This window comes from Archocentrus centrarchus, chromosome 23 (assembly GCF_007364275.1).
Source record: "Archocentrus centrarchus isolate MPI-CPG fArcCen1 chromosome 23, fArcCen1, whole genome shotgun sequence".
Taxonomy (NCBI): Eukaryota; Metazoa; Chordata; class Actinopteri; order Cichliformes; family Cichlidae; genus Archocentrus; species Archocentrus centrarchus.
The window spans coordinates 1,069,479-1,083,568 of NC_044368.1; the positions used below are offsets into that span (position 1 = coordinate 1,069,479).

The following is a 14,090-nucleotide window of genomic DNA, read 5'->3' on the forward strand; positions in this document are numbered from 1 at the left end:
CTTGCTGACAAAGGATCCGCACAGCGGAGATGATGCTAAATGACTGTTTTCTTCATGCAAAAGGCAACTGTCACCGCTGCTACGAGGGGCCGCATACGGTGGCAAGTGGAGGGAAAAATGGATAAACAGGAAGGTTACGTAATCTAACCGGATCCGGGCAGCGAGGGGACCTGGATCGCTCACAAAACTCAGCAGAAGAACCCCTGAAATGATTAAAGGCAGGAGGGGGCAGCTGATGGATGAGGAGGTCTGCAGAGATGATTAAGCATTAAAAAAAAAAAAAAAAACTGCTTTATTTTTTTATATTTTTATATCAGTGACTCAGGGAAGCTCTTCTGGATTCATTTATCCTCTGGATAAATATTCTTCTGACTTTATCCTGTTATTGAACCCAGCAGGGCCTGAGTCATGAAGAAGGTCACTGAGTCACAGTTTCTGCTTGGATGGATTTCTGACTGTATGAACCAAACAATCAGTTAATCAGCAAAAACCCAGCATTTAAAGGTGACCTGTTCTGCTTCTCCCCATTTCCTGTTTCCAGTTCCCGAGGTGGATCTTCATGTTAAACTAAAGTTTGTAATAATAAGCTCAGAGTGTGGTCAGTCAAAGGCACAGGCTGCTCCAAACACTCCGTTTATCACAGTTTTTATACTCTTGGATCTGTATGATGTCACACAGAGGGGAGGTCCTTATATGGTCATCCACAGAGTGAAAAATACAGAGCTGGAACTGATCAGATTAAGTCAGCTTTAAATCCACAGACTGTGCAGGAAAACTGAACTTAAAGTCTGATTTGAACCGTTGAAGCCTCGAAGAGTTCTTTGTTCTTCTGGGCAGATGGTGCTCAGCTCTGAGATCACAGTGACACCTCACCCAACCCGACTCACAGAGTGCTGAGTTCACAGATCGTTTCCACACTTTGTGTTCGTCTCCTTCCTATTTCTTCCTCTGAGCACAAAACCAGCTCTAAAAACTGTTTTCTATCTTTGCTGTGGAGGAGCCTCACTGCAGCCATCATTAGGTAAATTATAAACGCTAACGGCGTGCTTTGTTTTCACTGGAGGAAGTAAAGACGGGTTTCTCCTGCAGCTGCTGTGACTCTCTCTCAGTTACCAGCAGACACGAGTCCTGATGTGTTGATGATCATAAGGCCTGCATCCTCACGCTGCTCTGTCAGCGCCTATCATCACCCTCTCAATGACCTGAATGGATGCAGGACCGACTCCAGCTAATAGCTGCTCGCAGCTGAGAGGGATGTCCGTGTTACTACTAGCAGACTTCAGCCTTTATATTTTCTTCATATTTCAGATAATTTCCTAGAAACATTCCTCATATTTTAATTATAAAAAAAAATGGTTCTACATATTTAACTGTTTATATGTATAAACTGATTTAAACTGGAAATAATTCAAAGGAAATAGAGAAAGTGATGACAGAGCTTTTAATACTCATTTAGAGTATTAATAATTTGAAATGTTGGATGGTGGTGCTTAAAAAATAAAACATTATTTTTCTGATGGTGTACCTGCCAGAAGCAGCTTAAATCTGAAGCCCCTCCTCTTTCTCTCTATAAGACCACCTCCTGAAAAGCCTCCTCAGCTCTGATTGGTTATCGCGACTGTTTGTGTTTTATGATCTCAGATTTCTTTCATAATTTAAACAGGCTTATAAGCAAACATCATTTCACACTTACACACATTCACTGCAACTCTCACTGCTGCATGTAAAGCTGAGCAGCATCTGCACAAAGCAGCCACCAGGTGGCGAGCTCTCAGTCACTCTCATTAACTCTACTCTTCAAGTTAAATTCTGCAAATCCACCCGATGACAGTTTGTGCCAGAAACCAAGCAGCGACCTCCAGGGCTGAAAAGTCAAGCCAGAACTGAACCTGCAGTTCCTCTGCTGTCCAGCAGAGGCGCCACAGTGAGTTAGTCCCATAGAAATAAACATGTTTACAGCCTGATACAGAAACTGCTTTGGTCTCTGTGTGTGTGTGTGTGTGTGTGTGTGTGTGTGTGTGTGTGTGTGTGTGTGTGTGTGTGTGTGTGTGTGTGTGTGTGTGTATGTTTCTATAACTGTTTAAATAAAGTTTGTATTCTTAGGGGCGTGGCCTCTCTGACTGACAGGTGGATGGGGACACAGGCGGCTGTAGCTGCTAGCTGTCTGCTAGGCTTCCCCTCAGCTAACTAGAGTCCCTGAACTGGCTGGTCTCAGCCTTCACTTCTTTCCATCCACAGTCTCAGTAACCTGAGGAAGGTTAGGCTAACATCTACTCTTCTATAAGTGAGACCAAAATCCCTGCTTGATGGAAAAGTTAGGATCTTCTAGTTTCTGAAACTCGGCTTCTTCAACATGTGGATAAAAATTCCAGATCATGAAGTTCAACCCTCAAGGTTGTTTCCCCTGTCAGCCATAAAAAGGTGCAGGTAGAGATTTAAACTGCACTAGATGTTTGAAGCAAACAACTGAAGCTACTGATGGGAGTGAAGAATAGTACTGATTGACATATGACCAGGTGGAAAATTTATTAGTGTTACCTAAGCAACCGAGACAACCGTCAGCCGATGTATAAAAGTTGTTTCTGCTGATGGGACTTTAGAAACATCCACCGGAAGCTCGTAGTGTTGAAAGGAGTCAGTCGAGGTGGTTCAGGCATGTGATGGAGAGGTTTTCTGTGCTCTCCCAGCTGTGTGGAGACCCCGGGGTAGACCCAAAACTCTCAGGAGAGATTATATATAACTCATCTGGCCTGAGAGCACCTCGGGATCCCCCGGGAGGAGCAGGAAGGTGTTTCTGGGGAACAAGACATTTGGAATATCTTGTGTATCCTGCTGCTATGCAACCCAGCTTCAGGCAGGTCACATATAATTGATCGACATAGGAAATCCATACAGGAATAATCAGAATGATATTCTACGTATAACTGAGCACGGTGGCATCTTTACATGGTCGGGAGAGCTGCTGCTGCTGTTTGCTGGCTTCTCTTGTTTGTTATCTGCTTCAGACGCTGTCCTCTATTTTTGTGACCCGTGAATCAGATCATTGTAAAAACAGAAAGTGAGGCGTCTCCTTAAAGCCTCTATAAATATGCAAAGCGGACTTGTTTGGCCCATTAAGACGCCCCATCCCACCTGGAGTGCTGCCGGGTCTCTCAGGACAAACGTGCAGGAAGCTCTCAGCTGCTTCAGAGATAACACCCAGCGTGACAGCTGACGGGCTTCTGCCTGCAGACTCCATCTGTGCACTGCCCCTTTACCCAAACTAAAAATAAAAGATAGCAAATCTCACTTCCACTTCCAGCAGAGCGAGGCGGGAGTTAGAGTCCCGCTGAACTACAGGAAGGCATGAATGAAACAACTGAACCTCTTTGCTTTTTGCCTCATATTTAGCCTTAATATTCATCTTTACACATCAGTAAGACTGAGTCTGAATATTGATGCATCCTTTCTCCATTTTGAAGATGAAACTGTTGGATAATTTTACTGTTTACTTGTAAATCTATCTGGAAACTGGCTCAACAGTTCATTTGTTTCTACTGTACGTGCATTACTGTGTTCAATGTGCCCCATATCTGCACAGAGACATCACTCTGCTGCGGTAAATCTCACTCTAATCTGCTTTGAAACTGTTCCAACTTGTCCTCTGAGCAGGTCAAAGTCAGCATTTTTAGTTTTTATAGCATGAGACCTCTTTTTTTTAGCACAGCAGGGGTTATTGTAGGTGTCACGAACTTTGTGCTTTATAGTCTGAGACCAAACCAGGATTAATGACTTAAATCAGCAGCGGATTAGTTAAAGTTTGGAGCTCTCGAATAAAGAGAGTGAAAGTCCACCAACAAATGCTCAGACATGGAGCTTCATTAGGAGATGGATGCTCGTTAACGATGCGCTGACCTTAAAGACCCACGTTGGACAGCAGTTTCTGATCATAATGCTAATAACAGTGGAGTCATACAAGCAGAAAAGGTTCAGCTCCAAATGTTTCTGCTGTGAATACAGCTGCTTCACCTCCATTAAAAAAGACATATTGTTGCAGCTCAGTGTCATAAACTGGTGCACTAACAGCACAGAGTCTGACCTGTGAGAAAGCTTCCAGAGGCAGATGTCATCATTTTGGTTTAGATTTCTTGGCTTTCGCTCCCGTGATGACGAGCTCCATGTGAACTGTAGAAAGTTATTAGCAGGAAAATGTTGGAAAAAAGTTTCTGATCCAGCAAACAGAAAACAAGCTGCTCGTTCAAAGGAAAGACTACAATGTAAACACAAGTATCCGACTCTGCATATCTTGATGTGCTGAAGACATGAACTGGATCCAGTTTAGTCTGTGGCTTTTCTTCACAACATCACTTCACACCTTTTCTTGTTTAATCTCATATGTAATTGATCCTATTCAAGATATCAACACCAAGTCAAAGCCAGAATAAAATCCCTCAAATTTATCATGCAAATCCATCCAGAACATCACGTTCACATCCACCAATGAACTGCCTGATGTAGGTTTGCATATTCCCCACGTTAAACTAGCATAGCTTCAAAAACAAGCAGACACTTGTTATCCATCCATTTCCTTAAACACTCATCCAATTCTTTTTTATTTGGGGGGGGGGGGGTGTCCTAACTGTAACTGCCTGAGAAGCCGGGTACACCCAGACAGGTCTCCAGTTCATCACAGGGTTAACAGAGTGACAGACAACCTGCAGAGATCCCACAGAAAACTGCACACAGAGGAGCTCCAGCCAGCTGGGAGGTTTGAACCCTTAACCTTCTCACTGTGAGGCACCACTGTTCCACTCTGGTATGCCAAATAAGTGAAAACTTGGTTTACTGGGATATGTTGGTATTTGTAAACCTTCTGGAGTAACGATGTAATTATCAGCATGTTTGTCTAAATAATGGATTTTTGTCTAGGAAACTTGGTTGTGAACATGAACCTCTGACGCATGCTTGGGGAGACTTGAAGAGAGGTGCTCCTGTCAGAACAGGTCAAACACGTACCCCAGTAGTGGTGACACTATGTGTAGGCAGAATGCTGATTGGTTGAAAAGAGGGCTTAGTTCACCACGAAGAGGAAGAATCAGGGAGAAATAATCAAAGATAAAAAAAAAAAAGAAGCATGCGAAGCTCAGACCGGACACTGTGGGAGGAGCTAAGCTACATAGCTAACAACAGCCCACTGCCCCCTGGTGACTGTATGCGGGTACAACATGTAGAAAACGTAAAGCTTGCTTAGGACCAACGCTGGTCTCTGTCTCAAAAGTGTTAGTGTAATTCCTCTCACTGCCTGAAGGGGGAAGCAAAAGGCCGTAATTGTGTTTCTGTCAGAGATCGCTTCCTGTTAAAAGCAGGTTTTTCTCCCCGCTGTCGCCAAGTGCTGTACAGTATATAATATAAAGTGTCACTGAGAGGGCTGTTTGTGGTTTGATCCTTATAAATACAGTTTGGATCCATGCATTTTTAAAATCACTTCAATTTTGTCACCAATGAAACTCCATACTGAGGAGCATGGTGCTGAAAGGACAGCTCCTCATGCATGAAGTAAGACTGGTGAAAAAAATGCACCTCACGTGCACACTGCTGAGCATCCAATAAAAACTGATTTAAGCCTCAGAATGACACTCACCTGGTGTCACTGACGCTCGATCTCTCCAGATGTTTCTGCTCTGTCCTCTTTTCTTGGCTGTTGTTCCCTCAGTTTAAAAAAAATCCAAAATGTTCTTTATTTTAAAAAGTTCAAGGCTGAGGTCCTCTCTCTCACCTGAGTGAAGGAAAACAGGTGTCTGCATCTCAAAAATATATGTGTTTTTTTCCTCCAAATTATCTACAATAAGAGCAACCCCATAAAGGGCAGCCTGTGGGGAATATGTACACAACTTTTCAGAATAAACATAAATGTAGGGAAATTATTTTTGCCTTTTTTCTGTTGCACTACTGCATGTGTTCTGCTTCCTGCATTATGTACACAGTCTGGTTGGTCCCGTTAATCCTCGTCACTGTGTCAAGTAATTATTCCAAGTCCTGCTTGTCCTTGATTATCTGCAGCATCTGATGTCCCGTTTCCCTCTAATTGATCCATGAGTTAGATTTGACGCTCTGTAGGTGTTCCTGCTTTATTAAAGGGCCCCTGTGTTGCATCACATGCTCCGCGGGGCGTTCATAACTCCGCAGTTTTAACTGATGTGCTTCCCAGATGATGGAGATTAAAGTGTGCTTTTTATAAACCAACCCTCTTAAAACTTTTCAGGATTGCAATGTGTTGATCCTCCAACTGCACCGTGCAAAGACTTAAGAGCCCATTAATGGGGGTTTATTCTACACAACTATTTATGTTTTAAGCCAGGGTGTGTGTGTGCAGGGCTACAGGTCCGTCTCTCGCGTGTCCAAGCAGAACGCGTAAAGGGATCTCTTGAAGTCCATGCTGCTGTTCGCTTTGATGTTCGTTTTCTCCACCGAAGCGCCCGCCTCGTTGTTCTCCACGTCCTGAGATTTCACTGACGTTTTGCTCCCTTTGCGCTTCAGCTCGGGGCTCTCTCTGCCGCTGTTGGGCTCGTCCTTCAGGGAGGATTGATCCTGGTCCGTCTCCCGGTGGTAGAAGTAGTTGAAGTTGGACACGATGACGGGGACCGGGAGCGCGATAGTCAGCACGCCGGCGATTGCGCACAGGGAGCCCACGATCTTCCCCCCGACCGTCACGGGCCTCATGTCACCGTAACCGACGGTTGTCATGGTGACCACGGCCCACCAGAAGGCATCTGGGATGCTGGAGAAGTGGGACTCCGGCTCGTCCGCTTCGGCAAAGTACACGGCGCTGGAGAAGAGGATGACTCCGATGAAGAGGAAGAAGATGAGCAGGCCGAGCTCGCGCATGCTGGCTTTCAGCGTCTGCCCCAGGATCTGCAGACCTTTGGAGTGCCTGGACAGTTTGAAGATCCGGAAGACCCGAACCAGGCGGATGACCCTCAGGATGGCCAGCGACATGGCCTGCTGGCCGTTCTGGTGCTCCTGACCCTGCTGCTCCGCCAGCTCCGTGCCCACGGTGATGAAGTAAGGCATGATGGACATGATGTCGATGATGTTCATGATGGTCTTGGAGAACTCCGACTTGCTGGGGCACGCGAAGAAGCGCACGATGAGCTCGAAGGTGAACCAGATGACGCACGTGGTCTCTATGATGAAGAAGGGGTCGGTGAAGGTGAGGGACGGCCGGGGCGCGGTGCTGTTGTCCAGCCGGCTGGTGACCGCCAGCTCCCTCTCGTCCCTGAACTCCGGTAGCGTCTCCAGGCAGAAGGTGATGATGGATATGGTGATGACGATCACGGACACGATGGCGATGCCCCGGGCCGGACTGGAACTCTCCGGATACTCGAATATGAGCCAGACCTGCTTCTGGAACTCGTTCTGAGGCAGCGGCTTCTCTTCCTCTTTTATAAACCCCTCATCCTCGCGGAACCTATCCATGGCCTCCTCCCCCAGCTGATAAAATCTGATCTCATCCGCGAACACATCTATTGACACATTGACAGGTCTCCGGATCTTCCCCCCCGATTGATAAAAATACAGAATCCCGTCGAAACTCGGCCGGTTGCGGTCGAAGAAGTACTCGTTCCGTAGCGGGTCGAAGTACTTGATCCTCTTGGCGGGGTCTCCCAATAAAGTGTCAGGAAACTGGTTCAGGGTGCCCAGCTGAGTCTCGTACCTCAGCCCGGCTATGTTGATCAGCACCCTCTCGTTGCTCTCCGTGTCCATGTCCATGTCCAGCATGTCCTCGTCGAACAGATGGGGACTGTGGTCCGCGCGTAAAAGCGCATCCATGGCGTTCTCGCTGCAGCTGAAAGTGTTGTTCATGTCGTTGATCTTCCAGGGACTGTGGTGCGGCGGCTGAGGGCTGCCCCGGGTGTTCAGCTCCTTACTGTAGTCCTCTCCGAGTCCACTTTGAACGAAGCCCGGCTGTGGGACATCCAGCGCGTTCCGGCAGCTCTCTTCGGCATTGTTGCCTCCACCACCGCCACCTCCACCGCTCCCTTTAGCGCCGCCGTTCTCAAAACTCACCAAGGCTATCTCCATTCCGCAGCCATCAACAGTTAATGCGTGCAAAATAAGAGAGACTTGTTGAGCTGGAGCGCGAACATCCTCCCGGTGCCTCCAGGAAAGTCTGAGAAATAAAGAAAAATCAAAGGTGCAGCAGAGAGAGATGGAGCTGCGCTCTGAATCACGGCTCCTGCGGCCGCGGCTCCGCTTCACATGAGTGCATTTGTGTTGTTTTTGTTGCTGTTGTTAAGGCTGAGAGCCGCCGCAGGTCTGCGCGAAACAAACAGTAAAAGCGCAGAAGAGGAAGAGAAGACCCGGATGAGAGAGAGTAGGCTGTAGTGATTACTCCTGACGTCAAAAGTGCTGTTCAACCGTTTAGCTGCCTCTGAAAATGTCTGTGGATGCGAGACAAGCTGTCACCCCCCACCCCACCCACCCGCCTCTCTCTCTCTCTCTCTCTCTCTCTCTCTCTGGGAGAGGACACGCGCTCCGCCTGTGGCGACAGAGCGCGCGCACCGACCATCTCATTTTATTTATTCACTTTCATTCATTTGGATTTTTCTATACCGGGGGCAGTCGGTGCGCGCGAGTCAAAAGGAACGATTTAAAACGGTCACTGCGCACGATACAAAATAACAAAGTACAATCCAGATATGATTCAACACATTATGAAACCATAAAAACAAACACGACCACACTGTGCCATGTTTCACCTCTCAGGCAGGTGCACGGGCCTGCGCGGGTTAGGACACCGTTTCCTTCCGGAACTATTCACCTTTGCAGTCATTTATTTATTCATATTATACATTTTATTTATCACAATTTCCTGTTTTAACTTTTGTGATGAGAAACTTTAGTATCATTTGATTTTTACCGTCTTCGCCGCTGTCAATCACTCACCACAAAGGACAATAAATAAATAAATACGTTTTTCTTTTCTACTTTTGTGCTGGTTGGTCAGTGCTCGTGCTGCCTGTGATGATGTAAAAACAGCTTAAATCAGTAGGATGAGTCACAGTGTGACCAAACAAAAATCTTAATGAAATCTGAAATCAAAAAAAGTAATGTAATTATAGATTCAGATATTAATATTAAAATGACTTCCTAACTGGAAAAGGCCAGTTCAACACACATGTCTAAGCCGATGACCATCTCTACTCCTCTGTGAGCTGCAGGACCGGCTTCACTGCTCAGGTTTGTACAGTAACAGAAGTCAAAACTGAAGATAAAGCTGTTTTTTCAGAAAGTCTCATTTTTCCTGCTGCTGCCTGTTCCGACCTGCGCGCAGAGTCAGACCTCTGAAACCAGGCGCAGCAGCAGCCACGTCAGCAGAAGCTGCAGTTCCTCTGCAGTCCAGCAGAGGCGCCACAGTGAGTCAGTCCCCATGTTAAAACTTTGCAGCAGAAATAAACATGTTTACAGCCTGATTTGATCTCTGCACCACGACTCTGGATTTAGAAGGAAGTTATTGTAGAAGTGAAAATGATTATTGATTAGCATGACCTTGGATGGGTCGCTCCTGACATTGAAAAATAAAGAAAACTGAGGACACAAATCAATATCAGTTCATGTAAATGAAAAATGTAATAAACTGATGAATTAAATGGTGTTTTGCACACTGCTGTGAGACTGAGTCCTTCATTTATCTGTTTCATTTTCTTTCCTGACTCTAACACAACATCTGATTTATTGTGTGTTTTGCTGTTGCAGCAGCACTCGTGTGCACGCAGCTTTCAGACCTCCTTGATGCACACAAATCCATCTCTTTACAGTGTGAGCATAAAGGCCTGCTTTCCACATGATGGCGTCCATGGACCCCGGCTTTGATTCAGCTCCTCTTTGTTTCCTTTATGTTCGTGTCCTCTTCAGCTCTCTGGCTGCTGGGTCGGCCCCGGGGCCACACTCTGCCTCATCCTGCTGGCTTTGAAGGAGATGGATGCAGCTTTTCTTTACAACTCAAACTCATGTTTGTCTGCATATAAAGACCCCACTGTGACTGCACGCGTCCTCCATCCCCCACCAGGGTTGGTTATCCGAAATACGGTTTTTGTACCATCATGTTTGGGGCTAATATCCATCATGTGAGTCTTTCAGCCACATTGTTACATGTTACCACAGTGACTAATCATTAACTTGCTCATTGTCTTTTTCTGGTTTAAACCTCACAATCAGGGATTCTTGCAGACTTTCTGCTCCTTTCTGTGGATTTATTAGTGTATTTAAAAATCTCATTGTGGCCGTTCAGATGATTTTGTTGGTTTCACAGCACATTCATGTTAATGTGTATGTTTTGTGGTCATGTTGCATCTCTTCATGGTTCATGGAGTGTCTTTTTTTGTATCTGGTTACACTCATTCTGAATCTTTTTGTAGCTACTTTCAGTATCATTTGTTCAAGTAAAGGTAACTTCAATCAGTGCTCAGTAACATCCAAATAAAATCCCCAAATTTCACCCGAACTGGAGCGCCGCTGTCATAGACGGTCTGTTAGTCCAGTGAAGCCACAGCAGATAATTGCATTAAAAATGCTCCAAAACGCTCCAACAGCACAAACACAGTCCAGAGGTCCAGTTCAGGGACTCCAGTTAGCTGAGGTGGAGCCTAGCAGACAGCTAACGGCGACAGCCGCCTGTGTCAGCATCCACCTGTCAGTCAGAGAGGCCACGCCCCTAATAATGTAAACTTAAGGAAATGCAGCTTCATTTTCAGAAGCAGAGGTTGATGTTTGAACCTTATAGTATAGGGAGCCATTTAGATTTGAACCATTCTTTCAATCAACTGATGCCAAAGGCAGCAAAGATTCTGTGACAACCAGAGACTACAGAGTCAGGAACATCAGCAACTTCAAGCAACTTCAAGCAACTGCGGGTCAGAAATCACTGGCAAAGCAAAGTGGGCGGGGCCTGAGATAACCTGTTCTCAGCTTCCAGGCAAGTGACTGAAGCAACTACCAATGAGAGCGCAGGATACCACTGATTGGCATGTGACCTGGCAGTAAATATATTAGGGGGTTACCTAGGCAACTGGAGCCTGGAAAACGACCAGCTGATAGCTTCACGCCAAGACCGACCAATCATCCATCCATCCATCCATCCATCCATCCGTCCATCCGTCCATCCATCCATCCATCCATCCGTCCGTCCATCCATCCATCCATCTTCATCTTATCCAGCTGAGTTGGAGTTTATTCCAGCTGTTGTAGGGCAGAGTACATCCTGCAGGTCTCCAGTCGATCATTAGGTTATAAATGGAATTGTCAAAAATATACAGGTTGGGAAACAACAACAAAAAAAAAGATGGTCTGGGTATCAGAAATTGATGTAAGGTCATAAATTGGATGAATGAGCTGACCTGTACTGACTTCAGCTTTCTTTCTTGTCCAAATCTAAATGATTTCTATTTTTTTCTTTTTTTTTTAGCCGTGTTATGGCTCTCGTGTTGAAAGTAATAATAAAAAAAAGAAATAATAAGGACACAAAGCACAGTCTCCTGAGTCAAAGTCTTGGGTTTGAGATGCTCCACCACAAAGACCCCCCTCCTGTAAATATGGACTTTCACGCTGCTTCCTCACCCGTGATCAGGCCGTGGCTTTGTGCTGGTCACCGATTCTTTAACCAAAGACTGTCCGAATGTACCGACTGAACATCCCAAACTGAATCCAGCTTCTACAAAGGACACGCAGATGCACAGCCAGTGGACACGGACAGCCTTAGTGTTTGTTTCTAAAAGCAGAGGAAGGTGACCTATTTAAAAGGTTAGTTTCTTAGCCCTGTGGGTGGATTAGGAAAACAAAGCATGAGCACTATATTTATCTGTTTCCTTATCTAATGCCACAGCCTCATCATGATAAGAACTTTGTGCATCTCCCTGTCCCTGGATTAATGCACTGTTCTCAGACTCCTGCAGCCATGAATAATAACCCACCATTGCCCATCCCACTGTGTAACTGGCCACTGGCAACGCAGCGATTTCACGCACTGGATACAGCCATTAGGAGGTTTTTACAATAAACTTTATCATGTTTGTCATGCGGACGGCGGCGGCTCTGAAAACGTGGAACTGTAGCTGGATGCTGTGAGGTATAAAACTGGGGGAGGAGGAGGAGCAGAAATAAACAGGGACATGAGAAAAGAGCAAATGATTCGCACAGAGATTATTCTGCTGAGGAGACGGTGTGCTTCTGAATCCTAATGTGATGGCCACATGTGTCTGATACAGATCTTTAGGTCTCACTGCGAGGCCCGGAGGGAAGCAGGCTTTAAATGTGTCGTCATGGTGAGAAATCAAATGGTCTCTGTTACTGTGAGACATCTCCTCAGACCTGCGCTCACACACTGTGGTAAATAAAGCCGGTTAAAGGTTTTCATTAAGAGTCCAACATTAAATCAGACTGAATATAAACAGCACTTCAGGTCTGAATCCTCCACATGTTCAGCTTTACTCAGGCTGCAGGCAGCTAATCACATCAGGTGAAGTTTAAGGTTTCATTAACCGATCATCATTATTAGTAGAAGTTCAAATATTAACAACTGTGTTACCGTTAATGCTGCAAAACCTCAGTACATGTCTGTGATTCTGCTTTTAATTTGTAGTCTGTACGTGAAGGACGTCTGTGCTGTGAAACTTTGCGTTATTTGCGAGTGGGAAATGCAACGCAGGACTGGTCAGGAGCCGGTTCAAACTACAGAAATAACTAACTTGACTTGAACAAAGTCATAAACATGAGTCAGAACAGAACACACAGCAGGAAACAGCTGACAGTACAACAACAAGGACGTGACAAAGGACAAAGACAAAAAGCAGACAAATACACAAGGGCTCAGGAGGGAAGAGACAACAGGTGGGATCACAGCTGAACATGGTTACAGACGAGACGAGGGAAGCAAAACTAAACACTAAGCGCACAGGACAAAAGACTGTCAAAGTAAAACAGGAAGTAACCAAACACGATACACACAGACACATAGGGAGGCTGGTACACAGAGGGAACCCAAACATGACCAAACGGACCAGGATCGTTCCCTTTATCGTGATGATCAGCACAGCTTTGAACTGATGTATCTCATTTGGAGCTATGATTTGTGCTGATGGTGTATCTGCTGCTAGACTGTTTCTGAAAAAGGATGCACAGATTTTTACAGTTCTCATACAGAAACCTCAGGTGTGTGCTGCTGATACCTGCTGGATTAATACGATGTGTAAGCAGTGGATGAGCGGACTGTATACACACATACAGGGTGACAGGTGATGAGACACAGGCAGAAGAACAGGTGAACCTACAGAGAGCAGACAGACAGTCATAAGAGAGGGAACGGAACCAAAGCAGGAAGTCAATCCACAGCCTCACTTTCTTCTTCTTCTTCTTCCTTTAGGGGGCACCACAACAGATCATCTGCCTCCATCTCCCCCTATCCCAGCATCCTCCTCTGTCACTCCAACCCTCTGCATGTCCTCCTTCAGTGCATCCATGAACCTCCTCTGAGGTCTTCCAAACCACCTCAGCCTCTCTGACTCTGAGCTGTCCCTCTGATGGACTCATTTCTAATCCCGTCCCTTCAGCTCACTCCCACTGAAGATCTGAGCATCTTCAGCTCTGCCGCCTCCAGCTCAGCCTCCTGTCTTTGTGTCAGTGCCACCGTCTCCAAGGCAACAGTGGTACCCCTGTGCTGCCCCAGTCTAATGACCATCTGACCCAAATATCAGATCAATGACAGACGGCTTCATTCCAAAGTACAACTGCCAGCTGGAATAAAGTAACAGCAAGACTTGTTCAGAGCTTAGTATGAAGTCCTGCATCTCTCCGGGTCCTTTCTTTGTTCTGTCTCTGAAGAAACGTGAACTTTAATCATAATGGCAACAATAAGCATGAAACTCCTGACATCATGTAAAAAACTGAATGCAATCACAGATTTTCCCATTGTGAGGAAGCTGCTGTCCTATTTTTACTCTGATGTGAGTGTCCTGGGCCGACACAGGCAGCATGTTTTTCAATGGCAGGAGAAAACCCACAGAAGGGCTGAACCTCACAGTGAGGATCAGTGGCAAACATCCCAAAACATGAAGATG

At 45.8% G+C, this 14,090-nt stretch overlaps 1 protein-coding gene across 1 annotated transcript in view; it reads right to left on the bottom strand.

The window, feature by feature from the left end:
• LOC115773688 (potassium voltage-gated channel subfamily A member 1) overlaps positions 1–14,090 on the bottom strand; it is a 148,944-nt gene that overhangs the window by 32,332 nt on the left and 102,522 nt on the right. The window contains exon 2 of the mRNA XM_030720559.1: positions 5,621–7,749. Coding sequence (XP_030576419.1) covers positions 6,355–7,749 — 1,395 coding nt within the window. The 3' untranslated portion in view covers positions 5,621–6,354. The remainder of the gene's footprint in view (positions 1–5,620; positions 7,750–14,090) is intronic.